Genomic DNA, 15,305 nt, shown 5'->3' with positions numbered 1-15,305 from the left:
AGAACTTGAAACGTCCCCTTTTGAACAATTATACAAGACTATGCTTAAACTGACACACAATATTTTTAGCGCAACGCAATCTGACTATCAAAGATCCCTGCAAAAGAATGGCCCTGAGTAACATTAAACTATACCTTTCAGAAATCACTTACCTCACAAAAATCTTCATTACTCGAACTACTGCAATACAGCGAGCGCCACTACTGCCAACTACGGAAGGCACTAACTACTGATAGGGATAGTTAGCAAATGGGAGATATTAATAGAGAACAAACAATGTATTTACCTTAATAGTCATAATATATATAGCAGTTCATGCACAAATTTCAAATCTCCGCCATCTCTCTCCCCACATCCACCATTGCTGGCGGCTCGCCTCTAACTGCGCAACGCTATGCGCAGTTCACATCCAGCTGCCCCTGCCCAACACTACAATGGCAAACAACAATGCAAACTAGCCACGGACTGCACACAGCACAGCCAGTGATTTTCATACAGAGCGCTATGTAACGTTCCCAATAAGAAAACATAAACAGTCTACTTACATAGCCCCCATGCTCCCCACAAAAAATTTTACAAATTGTTTAGGGCAGTGGCCAATAATGATTTGATAAAATTTTTCATAATTACAATAACAAAGATATCAAATGCACACACTAATTAATACAATGTTGGTCAAAAGCTAAAATTTTCTCACAGTCCATAAAGACAGTTCTGATCTTTCATCACAGTAAAACTGCCGTTTCTTTTCTCAAAGTCTGAGCAGTAAAAGACAATGCATCTGGAAGTAGTGGATTTCCATGCAATCTTGAAGAAGTAGTGTTGTCCTTCCAATGGAAAGACAGTGCTGACTCTTGACATGCTGACAGGTAATGGGCCACAACAGAGCAAACCCACAGCAGAGTCATTCGACGTTTTGAAGAAGATTGGTAGGTAGGTCATCACAGAGCAGACCCACTGTAGTCCTGGTAGAGATTGTGGACAGGCCCACTGTAGTCCCGGTAGAGATTGTGGTATTGGTGGGCCTCCAGAGGCGCAGACCCACTGCAGTCCTTGTAGAGATAATGGTATTGGTGGGCCATGAAAGATGCAGACCCACTGTAGTCCTTGTGGAGATAATGGTATTGGTGAGTCAGGAAAGGTGTAGACCCACTGTAGTCCTTGTAGAGATGGCCAGCAGCCATCTGCTGTGACTGTGCAGGTGCACAATCACCATCGAAGAGTCTTGCAGAGAAGATAGCAAGTCCATAAACCACCACTTGTGCACGCACAAAGTTTTTGGGAATTGTCCTTAGAACCAGCAATGCTGTTATCCAGTCCCTTGCTGAATTATCAACACACGTGCAAACACTAACAGTCCCTACTTCTCACATATTGTCCATATACTATGACCAACAGAAAAGTGTGCAGTGAAATGTAACTAACAAGTTAATAATATCATGAACTGGTATCAATTACAATTTTATAACATAAGAATACAATTACAAAGGTACAAAATACATCATTAAAGAACATAACAATACAGATAACATTTGTAGTACAGGCTTTACAACAAAATAGAAATAAACATATACATAAATGTTACAGGAATTATGACATGAGTACATACATACAAGATCAGAATAACTTTTGAAACATCAACTTCACACATGAGCATTAAAACAAAACCGAATAAATAATGTCTAAACATCTTGACAAGGTAAATAACATATTATTAATGCCAATTATATTTGAGGATAACTGTATTCCTAATCACAGTGAATATAGCTTAATATTAGAGAAATTCTACAACATAAATCTTATTAGCTAAACTTATAAAGACAGGAAGAACATAAATACACAAGGGTACACAAACATATAGAGGGATGACACAAAAGGAAAGGACAGGGTTTGTTTTACTGCAGTATTTTGCATAGAGATCTCCCTTCGTTCATCATTATTCCCAAAAGTCCTATCTAAGCCTGCTTTCTGTATTCTGTTCACATCCTCTGTCAAAAATAGTTTTTCTCCACTGTACAGTATCCTTTTTTTCTGCCAAAACCATTTTCATATAGCTTCTCAATACATTTCTTCCAAGTCATCATAGTTAGTTTCTTATAAAGTCTACCCCTCTTAAGCTAACTTAAATCTACTGAGCTCAGATATATATATATACCAAGGGATGAGGCAATGCAGCATCACATAAAACAATTAATATAAACGGCAATGAAAAAAAAACGCAGATTTGCGAAGCAAGCAGCATTAAGAAATTAGCAAAGCAATTGTAATATTACAACTAATATAAGGCAATGTGCAGCAAACAATAAAAATAAATCATTAGTAAAACTGGCTTAACAGAATAATACAAAGTCAAATTCAGTAACACTATGCCTGGCAAACAGCAGCAACTTATACCTAAACATGACATAGCTCAAGCAGAAAAAATATTACAGTAAAAACAACAATGCAGAAAAGGGAAATGTCTATTCACATCTTAATATCTATGTAATTAAAGTGGCGCACCACAACAACTTATTGTAAAAAAAAATATTAACATGTACTTGAAAAGAATTTTATGTATGCAGTTACTGTTACTAGACCCTTCTTATTGTTCTTTCCTTTCCAAGTGCTCCTTTTTTGAAGAATGTGGATCACAAAATTATTATTTAATAGATCTGTTGACAGAAAGTGTTCACATTAGCAAATGCATTTAAGTTTATTTTATAAAACCAATGCTGCAACACAGCTGGAAACCAGATATTAAATGAAATAAGCAATTACGCAAACCAAAGCATAAAAATATCATTCAGTAGTCATGTGACATTTCATAAGTTAGTAGAAATTCTCTCAACTCTCGTAGAAAGACGCTTGTCATAATCAGGTGTGCAGATGTAAGTATCTTTCCAAGTAATGAGGGTGTCGCATTTGCAATGTTTTCTCTAAAGGAATGTCAATGGTGAGGATAATGGCCTCCTTTTTTTTTCACCTAATGGCTTTCTTTTGTCAGACGACTACCTCTCAGCTGGGCGCCCAAAACACATTACGTGCAGGTGGTCACTCAACTTTCTTACGGAAATATTTATGACAGCAGTTTCCGCTACAGTGACAGTCTCATATAAAAATATTTCACAGGTCAAGAATTTGCGTTGCAAATGTGTAGAAACAAAATCTTATGAATATAACAGTGTCCAAAAAATTTTCTCTGGCATTGTGATACATTCACGCATTTACACACATTTCATAACTCTTAAAGTACGATTCTTGGTTTCCAACAACCTTTTTCACAAACCAGAGTCCCTAACCACCACTCATTATTCTATGAAACGTCCCCTTAGAAAAATTGTATACGAGACTATGCTTAAACTGACACACAATATTTTTAGCGCAACGCAATCTGACTATCAAAGATCCCTGCAAAAGAATGGCCCTGAGTAACATTAAACTATACCTTTCAGAAATCACTTACCTCACAAAAATCTTCATTACTCGAACTACTGCAATACAGCGAGCGCCACTACTGCCAGCTAAATAAAAGATTCAAACTATGGAAGGCACTAACTACTGATAGGGATAGTTAGCAAATGAAAGATATTAATAGAGAACAAACAATGTATTTACCATAATAGTCATAATATATATAGCAGTTCATGCACAAATTTCAAATCTCTGCCATCTCTCTCCCCACATCCACCACTGCTGGCGGCTCACCTCTAACTGTGCAACGCTACACGCTGTTCACATCCAGCTGCCGCTGCCCAACACTACAATGGCAGACAACAATGCAAACTAGCCACGGACTGCACACAGCACAGCCAGTGATTTTCATACAGAGCGCTATGTAACATTGCCAATAAGAAAACATAAACAGTCCACTTACAAACTGTGCGGGAATTTCGTTTCCAGCAGCCGGGAAAACATTGCAGCTGAGTCGGGCCAGTCCAGATAGAGAGAGGAGTCATCTGAAATGGCTGACAATGCTGAGGTGGCAGCAGCTCGTCTATGCACCAGTGGGAGTTACAGTAACCATTCCTCTGACCACGAAATTTTGAAATTCCGCAAATCCAACATTATACAAATCAATGCCGAAACCCGATAATCACCAAACAAGTCTCTCAAAATTTTAGGAACAAATGCTCTTGGTTTCCTGTGGCTGATTACAGAGTAACTCTCTCTCTCCCCCTCCCTCCCCCCAAACCACCTTTTATCTTGAAACTTCCTGGCAGATTAAAACTGTGTGCCCGACCGAGACTCGAACTCGGGACCTTTGCCTTTCGCGGGCAAGTGCTCTACCATCTGAGCTACCGAAGCACGACTCACGCCCGGTCCCACAGCTTTACTTCGACCTTTTATTTTTCTGTCTATATTGCACTGAAAATATCAGCGCAACACTGCAGATGTCTACGGTATTCGCTATGTTCGGAAACAAACTCACCACTTTCACTCACGATGTCTGCAGTTTACAACAGTAATGCAAACTGTGCTCTTCAATGTCTAGCATACATAAAGCGCTACTCGGTTCCGTTTCGGGTCTGTTTTTCTGGAAGTCTTAGTTGTACGTTAAAGCGATATACATCAGAATGGTTAGCCTTGCTGGTGAAGAATTAACCGAGGTGCATCTTGTATGTTGGTTTACTGAATGCAACGGAAAAAACGTCGCAGTGGCACTACGCTGACCTGTTCCCGCAGCGACAGTACTTTTGCATCTAAATGTTGGTACACTACGCTGTGTTGTGTGTTGTACTCTCTGACGATTTCAAATTTCGTGCTTTTTCACTGCTATGAAGCAGTTTTCAAAGAAACAAGGTAATTAGGGTAACAAATGAATCACAAAAACATTACTACGCCCTAACGAGCCATCAAAGACGACATATGCCTTGTTCCAAAATACAGAATGGTTATTATTAAACTGGCTGTGTACTGAATACTACAGTGCGGGACGTATACATCGCAGGACGCTGAAACATCTTAGGTATGTTCACTAATCGGTGCGCTCGTGGAGTATGCTGAAAAAAATACTTGTTCCAAATTCCACCCTAGGTGAAAAATGGCGCCATAAGTAGTCAGAATGTGAAATGTTTCCTGGTTTGATGTCAGCATGCTATTTGTCCCTTGCCAACGCACGTAGATTTTTTTTTTTTTCTGAAGTGACTTTTGGTGTAAAGGGTTAAGACGGTTGGCGTTTTCCATGCTGCTTTGCGGGAATATCTCTGACAGAGACAGCTGTGAAGAGGACCCATGTCAGTAAATGGGGCCGGCCGTTGTGGCCGTGCGGTTCTAGGCGCTTCAGTCTGGAACCGCGTGACCGCTACGGTCGCAGGTTCGAATCCTGCCTCGGGTATGGATGTGTGTAATGTCCTTAGGTTAGTTAGGTTTAAATAGTTCTAAGTTCTAGGGGACTGATGACCACAGATGTTAAGTCCCATAGTGCTTAAAGCCATTTGAACCATTTCTTATTTTTTACTTCGCTCTTCGTTTTCTAGAAATGGATGACATGTGGCCGAAAAATATTGTTAGAACTTACGAAGCACATTTCACTCTGCACGTTGCCGTGAAAGCACAGAACAGTCGCATACGGGGCTCTACTCCGGCACATGTTGTGCAGGAACTTCCACTGCACTCAACGTATGTGACTCTGTGGTGCGATTTCACAATCAGTAGCCTGTTGGGCGTAGAGTGACATCTGCTCGTTATAAGGACCTCCTTGGCCAACACTTGATTTCAGCTTTTCAACAACGCAACTGTGTCCACGTCACCATTTTCACGCAAGATGGGGCGACGCCACATGTTATTTGCCATGTAAATTTTCGGTAACGACCCCATCATCTCTAGGAAATTTCAAGAAGTGTGGCCTTCCAGATTCCCCGACCTAAATCTATATGGCTTCTGGTCGTGGGGATATCTGAAAGATCGTATCTGCCAGGGATGTATCCAGTCTCTTCCTGATCTGAAGCATAGCATACTAGCACATATCGCTCTGGTTTCACCGGAGGCGGGAGACCATACTGAAAACATAACTTGTGACCATAAACTAATTATTTGTGCCAGAATCACCGGTATGATGTGTTCGATCGTTCCTCTCCTATTCCTGCACCGACACCACATATGACTGCTTGCAGCGCCATATTTTTGCTGTTCACAAGAATAAGAATTATTATTTTTTTCAGAATAGACCACGATCGGACCGATTAAAGAATGCAAGAACATACCTATGATGTTTCTGCGTTCTGCGATGTGTACAGCCTACAGCGAAGCTCTCGGAATACGGCCAGTGTAATTATAATCACCTGCTATCACAAAACATTCTTCAACAACTCCCAAATTTTGTCCGTGGAGTCCAGGTTCGCCATGCATCTAATTGATTTGGCAGATAACGGCAGAAACTCCAAATGGCTGTTTGCGGATGTTTCTGTTGAATACACGAGAGCTGCAAAGCCAGAAAACATTAATGAAATTCAGAAACACTTTTACAGGATCGACGCTGGATCAGTGATTAGTTGTTGACATGAAAGGTAAATAAATGGAATAAATAGGGGGAAACAGTCATTACTTTCGATTGCACAACCGGTGAAACAGTAACAACCGTAAAGAAGCTAGAGGTATCCGTCCGCTGCAACTTTAAGCGGAACGACGATGAAACGACCTGTAGTTAAAGCAGATGCCGCCCTGGAAGAATCCTACAGAAACTTAATTCACCCATAATTGAAATAGTTTACAAAACATCCGATCGTCTAATTCGTGAGTGTCGCTTAACAGTCTGCTATCTTGACCATTTAGGATTAACAGAAGAGTCGGAGAAGATTCGAGATGAGGGGCACGTTTCGTCACGGATTCGTTGAGTAAGCGGGGTGCTCATCAAATTCCAGTGGAAGACGCTACAAGAGAGGTGCTGTGCATAATGCAGAAGTATATTGCTAAAATGTTAGAGGGAGGACATTCCAAAAGAAATAAAGCAGCACATTATTTCGTCGCTCAAACATCTCGCGAAATGATAACGACGGGAAAACAAGACTAGTTGAAGCTGTTACGGAGGCTTACAGACAGTCGTTCTTCCCACGCGCCATTCGTGAGTGGAACAGGAAATGTGGCAGCCCATCCTCACTTTATCAATGGACGCAGACGGGGTGCGGCATTTTCTTTCTTCTTCTCTGACGCCATGCTGCAGTACTGTGGCGTGGAGATTTCAATGTGCACCACAACTGCAGACATGTAGATACAAACAAACAAAATATGAATTATGTAGCTTTATTTTCTCGGAGTGATAAATAGTGCTTTGGGACTACCCCGAAACGAGAAGGGCCTGCACTCAGGAAGGGATAATTTGGGAGAGCAGTGTTTGAGTAGTTCTTGTGGTGTAAGATAGGGGGTCTCACTGGAGCTGGAGGGTTGGTATTAGTGATGGGTTTTTAGTGAGAGGATGGGTTTTGTGGAAACATTGGAGTTGGGATAGATGCAACTAGGAATGACTCCAGGCCGTGGTTATGAGGGGTAAAGAGTACAAGACCAGGCGAAGGAAAGAGAGAGTCTTAATGTGGCTGAGGATACGGACTGGAACAAGCCTGGAAGGATTTCTGTCCTTTTGGTTGGCAGGTACCGCGCCATCCTGGGCCCCTTCGACTGGAGCGTGTGGCTGGCGCTCACAGTGGTCTACCTGCTGGCCATCTTCCCACTGGCCTTCTCCAACACACACTCGCTGCGGCACCTGCTGGAGGACCCCTGGGAGCTGGAGAACATGTTCTGGTACGTGTTCGGCACCTTCACCAACGCCTTCACCTTCACCGGCCGCCGCTGCTGGAGCAACTCCACCAAAACAGCCACTAGGATGCTGATTGGTGAGTCGTTCCCCAAAGGCCCCTCCAATCTGCGTAATGACTACACTCAGTCCTGTAGTAATTATAAATAAAACAGAGGAAGCAGAAGATAAGCTACAACCTATTCAGAAACCAAACTGTAATTCTAAACGACTAGGAACTTAAAAAGGAGACAGCAACTGGGAAAAGAGTGAGATGAACAGAGATCCTAGTCATAGTCAAGGTCCAGAAAATATTCAGACATCAGCGTGTGGAGGCTTCATTAATGATATATGAAGTGCTGGTTCATCTGCTGGACTGAGTATTTATTCTCTGTTGAGGGCCAGCAGCCATCCACATGTGATGTGTTTGCCGTGATTGCTGAAATTACAGCAGTTGAAACTGGATCACGTGACACACAAATACAGATTTATCAACAAATGTCTCCGTGTTTCGGAAGACGACTGCCTGTAAACTATAAGACATGCATATAACAGACACATATCAGACATGAACTATTTCGGGATGGATGATATGTCCTCCAGTTCTGATACGCCCGCCACCTAGTGGTGCGCTCCGCAACTACGCCACTGCGCGTATAACGATCGAAACTTGAAGTGGTGATCTATCGACTGATATTTTTCTGTTCTCTGTAAGTGTAGTAGTTGTCATGCAGGCGTCTTTTGATACCCTAAAGTACACACACATGTTATCGCCGCAACTCTCTGAGTCGTCACCATATCGCTGGAGTGGCGGGATATTAGACGAAGCATGGAAACACGTTGTATCAACTGATGCTATACATACACAAACACATACACACACACACACACACACACACAAACACACATACATTTTTATTTATTGTCTTGGACACTGCGCCAATATTATCACAGGATCAAATTGAAAAACAAAGTGCCTGAAGAGCCTTGTCTGTCTTCATGAGTTAGGAAAACCACTCCAGAGACATGAGGACTCTTTTGAGGCCCCTAAGTGACCTGATCGCAGATATGTCGCGCACATCTGGAGGGTGACGTATGTGATCTGGACATAGCTGTACCAATCTCTGTGAATCGTGGGCAGCGGTCATCAATCAGAAAGGCTGCCTAACAGTACCTTCGTTGGAGCCGTCGCTATTATCATGAGGATGAGGAGGATTGTTACCCGTTACTCGTAAAATATCGAACAGCGACCTTCAAATGCCCGAAGGTGTGACTCCTGTTCTATATATTCAATCTTCAACTCGAAACATGTTTCCCAACGATAGATGAATTGGCGGAGACCCCTATTGTAGATGTCAGTATGTTGGCTGTTCAGGAAACTTAGCATCTCGAGAATCATCTTGGCTTCGTTCTGGAAATGACTGCCACTCACCTGAGGAAAGAGGAGAAAGTCATTGGCTGCCATATCAGTAGAATACTGATGATGATACAGTATTCAATAGCCAAAAGAAGTAGCTTGTGTGACTGTGTGTCCAGAATGAGCTGGGACTTTATTGTGGAATAAAAAGACTTTGTTTGCCTTCAGCTTGAGTACAGTATTTAGCCCTCAAGAATTCTACGTAGAGTAAAATGAAGTATGTAAACTTAGAATGAACATGTTACTTTAGAGTAATTAACCAATATTTCTTCACTGTTAGTGAAAAGGGAACGTGTTCTTAATTTCTGAACATAGAACTAGTATTAAGGTATATTGATAATTTTTACTTTTTGGACCGTTTGACTACAAGTGAATGAAACACAATTTTCCTGCCACACACGTTTCACCTATATACTGTGCAAGGCGTCCTCAGTGGCCTGGAACATGTACGTATTTTTACTATTTAGTTTACATTTTGGGGCAATGTACCTATACGTTATAAAAGTTTCTGGTGGTTGGTTTTTGCTATGATATTTTAAATTCTACTACAGGTTGCGTGGACGATTTTCTACATATTACGTTTCTGTTCCATTTTTGGCGCCGTTCCTCTTCTTAAAATTGCCACTTGGTTTTTTTTCCACATTTAACAGCAATAGCAACTGGACACTTGTTTTGATGCAATGTTTTTGTTTGTGTTGCCGACTGTCGGATGTTACTGCCAAAGATCGAATGTTATTGCCAACTTTCGAGTGTAGTTTTTGAAGTATCTGTGATCTGTTTGTGTATACATGTGTCTGTGTGCGTGTGTGTGTGTGTGTGTGTGTGTGTGTGTGTGTGTGTGTGTGTGTGTTTATTCATTTGTCACATGTTTGTTTTCAGTGATGGCTTTCTGAATGCGGGAGTTTCCTTGCATTTTATAAGATATTTGTTATGATTGCTTATGTCATGCAGGAATTTTAAAACACATATTCAAGAGCGGAGTTAAAAATCATGGTGAAAGAATATCAATGATAAGCTCCAAAAAACCCATGGCGGACAGAGCAAGGAGGACATGAAAAGTAGATTAGCACTGGCAAAAAGGACATTCGTGGCCAAGAGAGGTCTACTAGTGTAAAACATAGGCCTAAATTTGAGGAAGAGATTCCTTAGAGTGACCTTTGAAGCACAGCATTGTATAATAGTGGAACATGGGTTGTGGGAAAACCAGAACAGAAGAGAATCGAAGCATTTGAAATGTGGTGGTACAGAAGAATATTGAAAGTTGGGTGGACTGATAAGGTAAAGAATGAGGAGGTTCTCTGCAGAATAGACGATAAAAGGAAAATATGTAAGACACTGACAAGAAGGAGGGACGGCACGGTAGGACATGTGTTAAGAAATAATGCAATAACTTCCATGGTGCTAGAGGGAGCTATAGAGGGTGGAAACTGTAGATGAAAACAGAGATTGGAACACATCCAGCAAATAATGGAGGACGTAGGTTCCAATTGCTGCTCCGAGATAGAAAAATGTTGGCATAGGAGAGGAATTCGTGGCGGGTCCCATCAAACCGTTCAGAAGACTGATGATGCAAATAAAAGTAAAAAAAGAAGGAAGCCGGCGTCCTGATTTGCTTTAGCTTGGGTATATGAATGTGCACCACGACTACAGAAATGCACCTGTAAAAAAAGAAGAAATTAAGTAAGTATCTCTATTCTTTCGACGTCAGACAGACAGTAAATGTGCAGCTTTCGTGTTGTTTCGATCATTGTTACAACTGTTCTTCATACTACGCTGTAACAAGCCGGGAAAATGACAAATTTTTCTGCAGCAACAATCCATTACGAAGAGTGTGATAGCAGAAGCATACAGAGTTAAAATGAACTGAATAGCGTCAAAAACGTTTGTTAGCTTGCTACATTCAGTGCTGCTCGGAGTTAGTTGCAATAGGTGGAGAGTGAGTTCTCCTCTTCAAGGAATTCTCGTGGTTAGACTGTGAGAACAGTGATGGCCTCCATGCGAACCTGCTGTTTTTTTAGTGGCCGAGATAAAGAGTAGTGGCTGCCAGGCAGTTTCGCCCCTCCTTATTGCCTCGTAAATGTTATGACAACGGCTCCTCCGCTTCCGAGCGAGTTGTCTGTTCAAACAACGTGAACATAATTTAATAATTCCGTTTATTTCTGATTCAAATAAATTCAAATAAAAAAATGAACCCTGCACTCTTCAGTTTTCCAACTGTGCCACATTTTTTCTGTATACTTACTGAATGATCATCAGTGCAAGTATGTTTTGCAGGAAGTAAACTTATAGCTAGGTGAATTCCCATTACTTATTCGCTATTCCCCGTGGAAATGAAACATATTTTCTGTCCCTAAGTGGACATACTTAAAGAGTCATAAATCAATTATGTTTCATCTGACAATGCACAATAACCCTTAGTTCATTTCTGTACATCAGCTTCATTTATATTAGCTGATATTTTTTGGTTATATCATCCTTCTCGTGTGCATTATTAATATTGTCAGCGGCAGTAGCTGTACAGTATATCGCTCTCTTCGTTTCAGCAGAAGTCTCTGCGCCAACTAATCACTTGCTGGTGGATCCAATGCTTTTTTGAATTGGTAGCATTTTTAGTGAGTCCTCGGTTAAAATTATGTAGTATTAAGCATAATATCATTAAGGTCTAAGGTTAAAATTTAAAAAATGCAATTAATTTTTGTGTAAGGATAGCTTCTGTTACGATGATGATGATGATGTTTGGTTTGTGGGGCGCTCAATTGTGCGGTCATCAGCGCTCGTACAAAGTCCCAATTTTTACACAGTCAATTTTTTTTCACAATCCAATCTAGACGCTATCACAAATAATGAAAATGATGATGATGAAATGATGAGGACAACGCAAGCTTCTGTTATCTTCATGGCGTGTGTTACGACCCGTATGACAAGAATTAATGTACGTAAATGGGGCTCAGTATTTAGATATGTAAAAGTTATTTTCTTTGAAACCTACTATTCTTGTCAGATATATATTCAGCTGCTAACAGCAGATAAACGGCAGCTATATAATAAAACTAAGAACGCAGCAGGTTTCTTCATAGTTCTTTCAGCAGCTGTCTCACTGATTTGCTCGATAAAATTTAGGTGATTAATAGTACGAGTATTAAGCAGTATCTTTATTCTTCTATTTACTTATTATCGCTGGATGAAAATAACTACAAATATACAACATTCTAAGATAAATACACACATTCGTAAGTTCGTAAATTTTACGTTTCAGATCTAGCTCCCTGATCCATTGGATGGCTTCATCCGGTGTTGGTGAAAATAAATACACACATTCGTAAGTTCGTAAATTTTACGTTTCAGATCTAGCTCCCTGATCCATTGGATGGCTTCATCCGGTGTTGGTGAATGTCCATTATTGTTCCTTTTTACGCTGGCAGAGGGCACTCAGGAACGACATGGTGGACTGACTATATGGAGACACTACATTCATTTGCAGAACCAGCCCGTTGCCAGTTGTGGTTTTATTTCTGCGTTGTCCGGTTCTCGACTAAATGTTTGTAGACTGTTGCTCCCACTGGATTTTCCATGAATGACTGACACTGAGAGAGGACCAAACAAAGATGTTTGGTGTGCGCCAGGGCGGTCTCCTTCGTTTGAATCATTCGTGTTGTGCTTTTGCAATACTCCGATGAACGGAATTTTAAAATTCGGTTTCTCCTTTTTCGTTAGGAGATATGCTTCTCTTATTGATCTTATTATACATCTTTTTAGCTTTATAACTTTTTCACCATTTTCACTAACAGAGACAACATTTGCCTGGTAAGGACTTTGCCTGCTGCAATCTTTGTCATCACTTAGGTAATATTTCAGAGCAATAGTAAGCGTATCATCTTGAAACGGATGCCCACAGTAAGAATCTGGGCAAGCCCAAATACCCTTCTCAGTCTTTATTTTACGAGATTTTGAAATCAAAGGAGGTAGGTATGTATTTCTACATCCGCTTACATCCGCTGCTTAGAGTGGCTACCTGGTATCAGAGTCCATAACTGTACTGTCTTAGTGTAAGTGGCTGCTGAGATAGCAGTTTTTGGGTTTTGAAGGCACACATCACATTTCGTGCACGTATCACTATCTTCAGGTTCTGCTCCAAGTGCATCTACTATATACACTTCACAAACTTTTGAGGATGTTGCTTCTGTAAGACTTGATTCAATTTCTTCCACTTTTCTTTTTAAATATTGTTTTCTTCTTGTGCTTCTTACCTTTCCTGGACGTTTAAGGGGGATATAGTATGGGCTACAGCAGAAATGCTAGCATTCAACGCATAACTTCACACCCAGGAATATAAACATCTGCACTGCCTTCTTCACTTCCACTTTTAGGTAATGGTGGTCGTTCAGGTGGGTTGTCACTAAATTTCTTCTTGTAGTGAGTGAGCATTCCTGCACAATGGATGTGATGCTAATACCGTTATTTGAGGACCAAAATATTTCTGCAATACTTCTGTCAGATTTCCAACAACTGTGACGTGTTTTTCACTTTTCTTAAACACTACCTTCTTGTGTCTTTTTTCATAGCCCACACACCTCGCTCTTTCACTTTGTATTTCCTCACAGATATTGTATCTAACTAAAAGTTCAAACCAGACACAAAACTCGATGCAGAATGGTTCATCTGCAAGTTCTCACTCGTTTTTATAAACAGAAGAGCGCTGCAAATAGTGTTGCCAACATGCATATTTTACACTAGGATTTCAGTGATGGAAATATACAGAATGTTGAAAAATTTTTAACACTTTACACAGAAAAATTTTGTCCACTGTGTTTGCACTGACTACTAACAAATTAGCCAAAGAATATTTTGTGTAATTCTCAAAGTTTTCGGATGGAGGTTTTCGAGTACATAATTCATAAAAACTCGTAAAAACGCAACTTTTACATTTTTAGTAATAAATATTCACATAATACTGATACCTGGAGCAGAGAAGATACTGTTTATAATTACACCAGTAGTGTCTGTTAAAGTGACAGGAACGATAAGGTTCTGTGACTTTCCAACTTAGAAAAAAAATTTAAGTTGAAAAATTAACTCAAATTTCGTATTTTCGTCCTAAATTTGTTAATTAAAAGAAGCCCATAAGTGTGCGGGAGTCAACTAAATTTCAGCACACTAAGAGGAAGCTTTAACGCAAAACATCTGCCAGGTCTCCAGTACTTTGGTTTTTTTGTTCTCTACTATTTTAAGACTTATTTGCAAAACATACATTCGTCAAAGGGCCGTACCATTTACAAAAATTAAGATAAATCGAAAATACTTTGTTTCTTAACGCTTACGGTATATATTTTTTCTAAAGAAATTCATGAACACGATTTGACATGACCCATATGATTTGAGATGAAATCACGCGAATCTGATTTTGGTTTGTAACTTGGCTGTCTGTTGCGTAGATGAAATGCGGATATAACTAACTGTTTTCTGAGGATTTCCGTGTAGGAGTGTAGGCACCATGTCTTGAAGCACACACTTAGGACTTCTATGTCAATGGATAAAGTGATTTCAGGATCAGGAGGGTTGGAGCTCTGGCCACCAAACAAATGTCATCAGCGTAAATGAATTTTCTTGTGGTAATGTATACCTTGACTCGTTGCAAATCCTTGAAGGTCCTTGTTCTTGATGGGATCTACGAAACACAATGAACGAAAGGATATGTTAGAATTTTCCTGCTCAATAAGTTTCTTTAATCAGTTCATTGATTCTGCGTGTAACGTTTATACAGCAATGTGAAATAGTGCTTCCATTTAAACGAGGGTTTTTCGTGCATGGTATAAAATGTACTTTTGCCATTACGCGTTAGCGCACAAACGGAAAAGCGGTAGCCTGTTTTGCTTGTGCACCAGTCAGACACAGTGATGAATATCGACTGTTGACGTAGCTGTGTAATTTAACTATGTTTATTAATATACAAATTAATCGGTTCACATCTTTTAAAATTCGTTTTTATTGTATAATTTATGGAACATGACGCTTGTTCGAAAATACTGCGATTGGCGCCCGAGAATTTGGCGCCAGAGCAAATGACACGACAACACAGGACAACAAGTTAAACACGTGATGACTTCTGAGGCTCTGCTGACCACAGGAAGTTGACTGTAAGTGACGTTGATCAAGACAGATGTTTCAGTGAGCCGTCAAACT

General features: G+C 40.3%; 1 protein-coding gene across 1 annotated transcript in view; it reads left to right on the top strand.

Moving 5' to 3' along the window:
• The window catches only part of LOC126190374 (ionotropic receptor 21a), a 139,564-nt gene that overhangs the window by 9,727 nt on the left and 114,532 nt on the right, over window positions 1-15,305 (top strand). The window contains exon 2 of the mRNA XM_049931020.1: window positions 7,567-7,808. Coding sequence (XP_049786977.1) covers window positions 7,567-7,808 — 242 coding nt within the window. The remainder of the gene's footprint in view (window positions 1-7,566; window positions 7,809-15,305) is intronic.

This window comes from Schistocerca cancellata, chromosome 1 (assembly GCF_023864275.1).
Source record: "Schistocerca cancellata isolate TAMUIC-IGC-003103 chromosome 1, iqSchCanc2.1, whole genome shotgun sequence".
NCBI classification, from domain to species: domain Eukaryota; kingdom Metazoa; phylum Arthropoda; class Insecta; order Orthoptera; family Acrididae; genus Schistocerca; species Schistocerca cancellata.
Note: the sequence above shows the minus strand (reverse complement) of the source record. Positions and strands in the feature narration are given on the sequence as shown.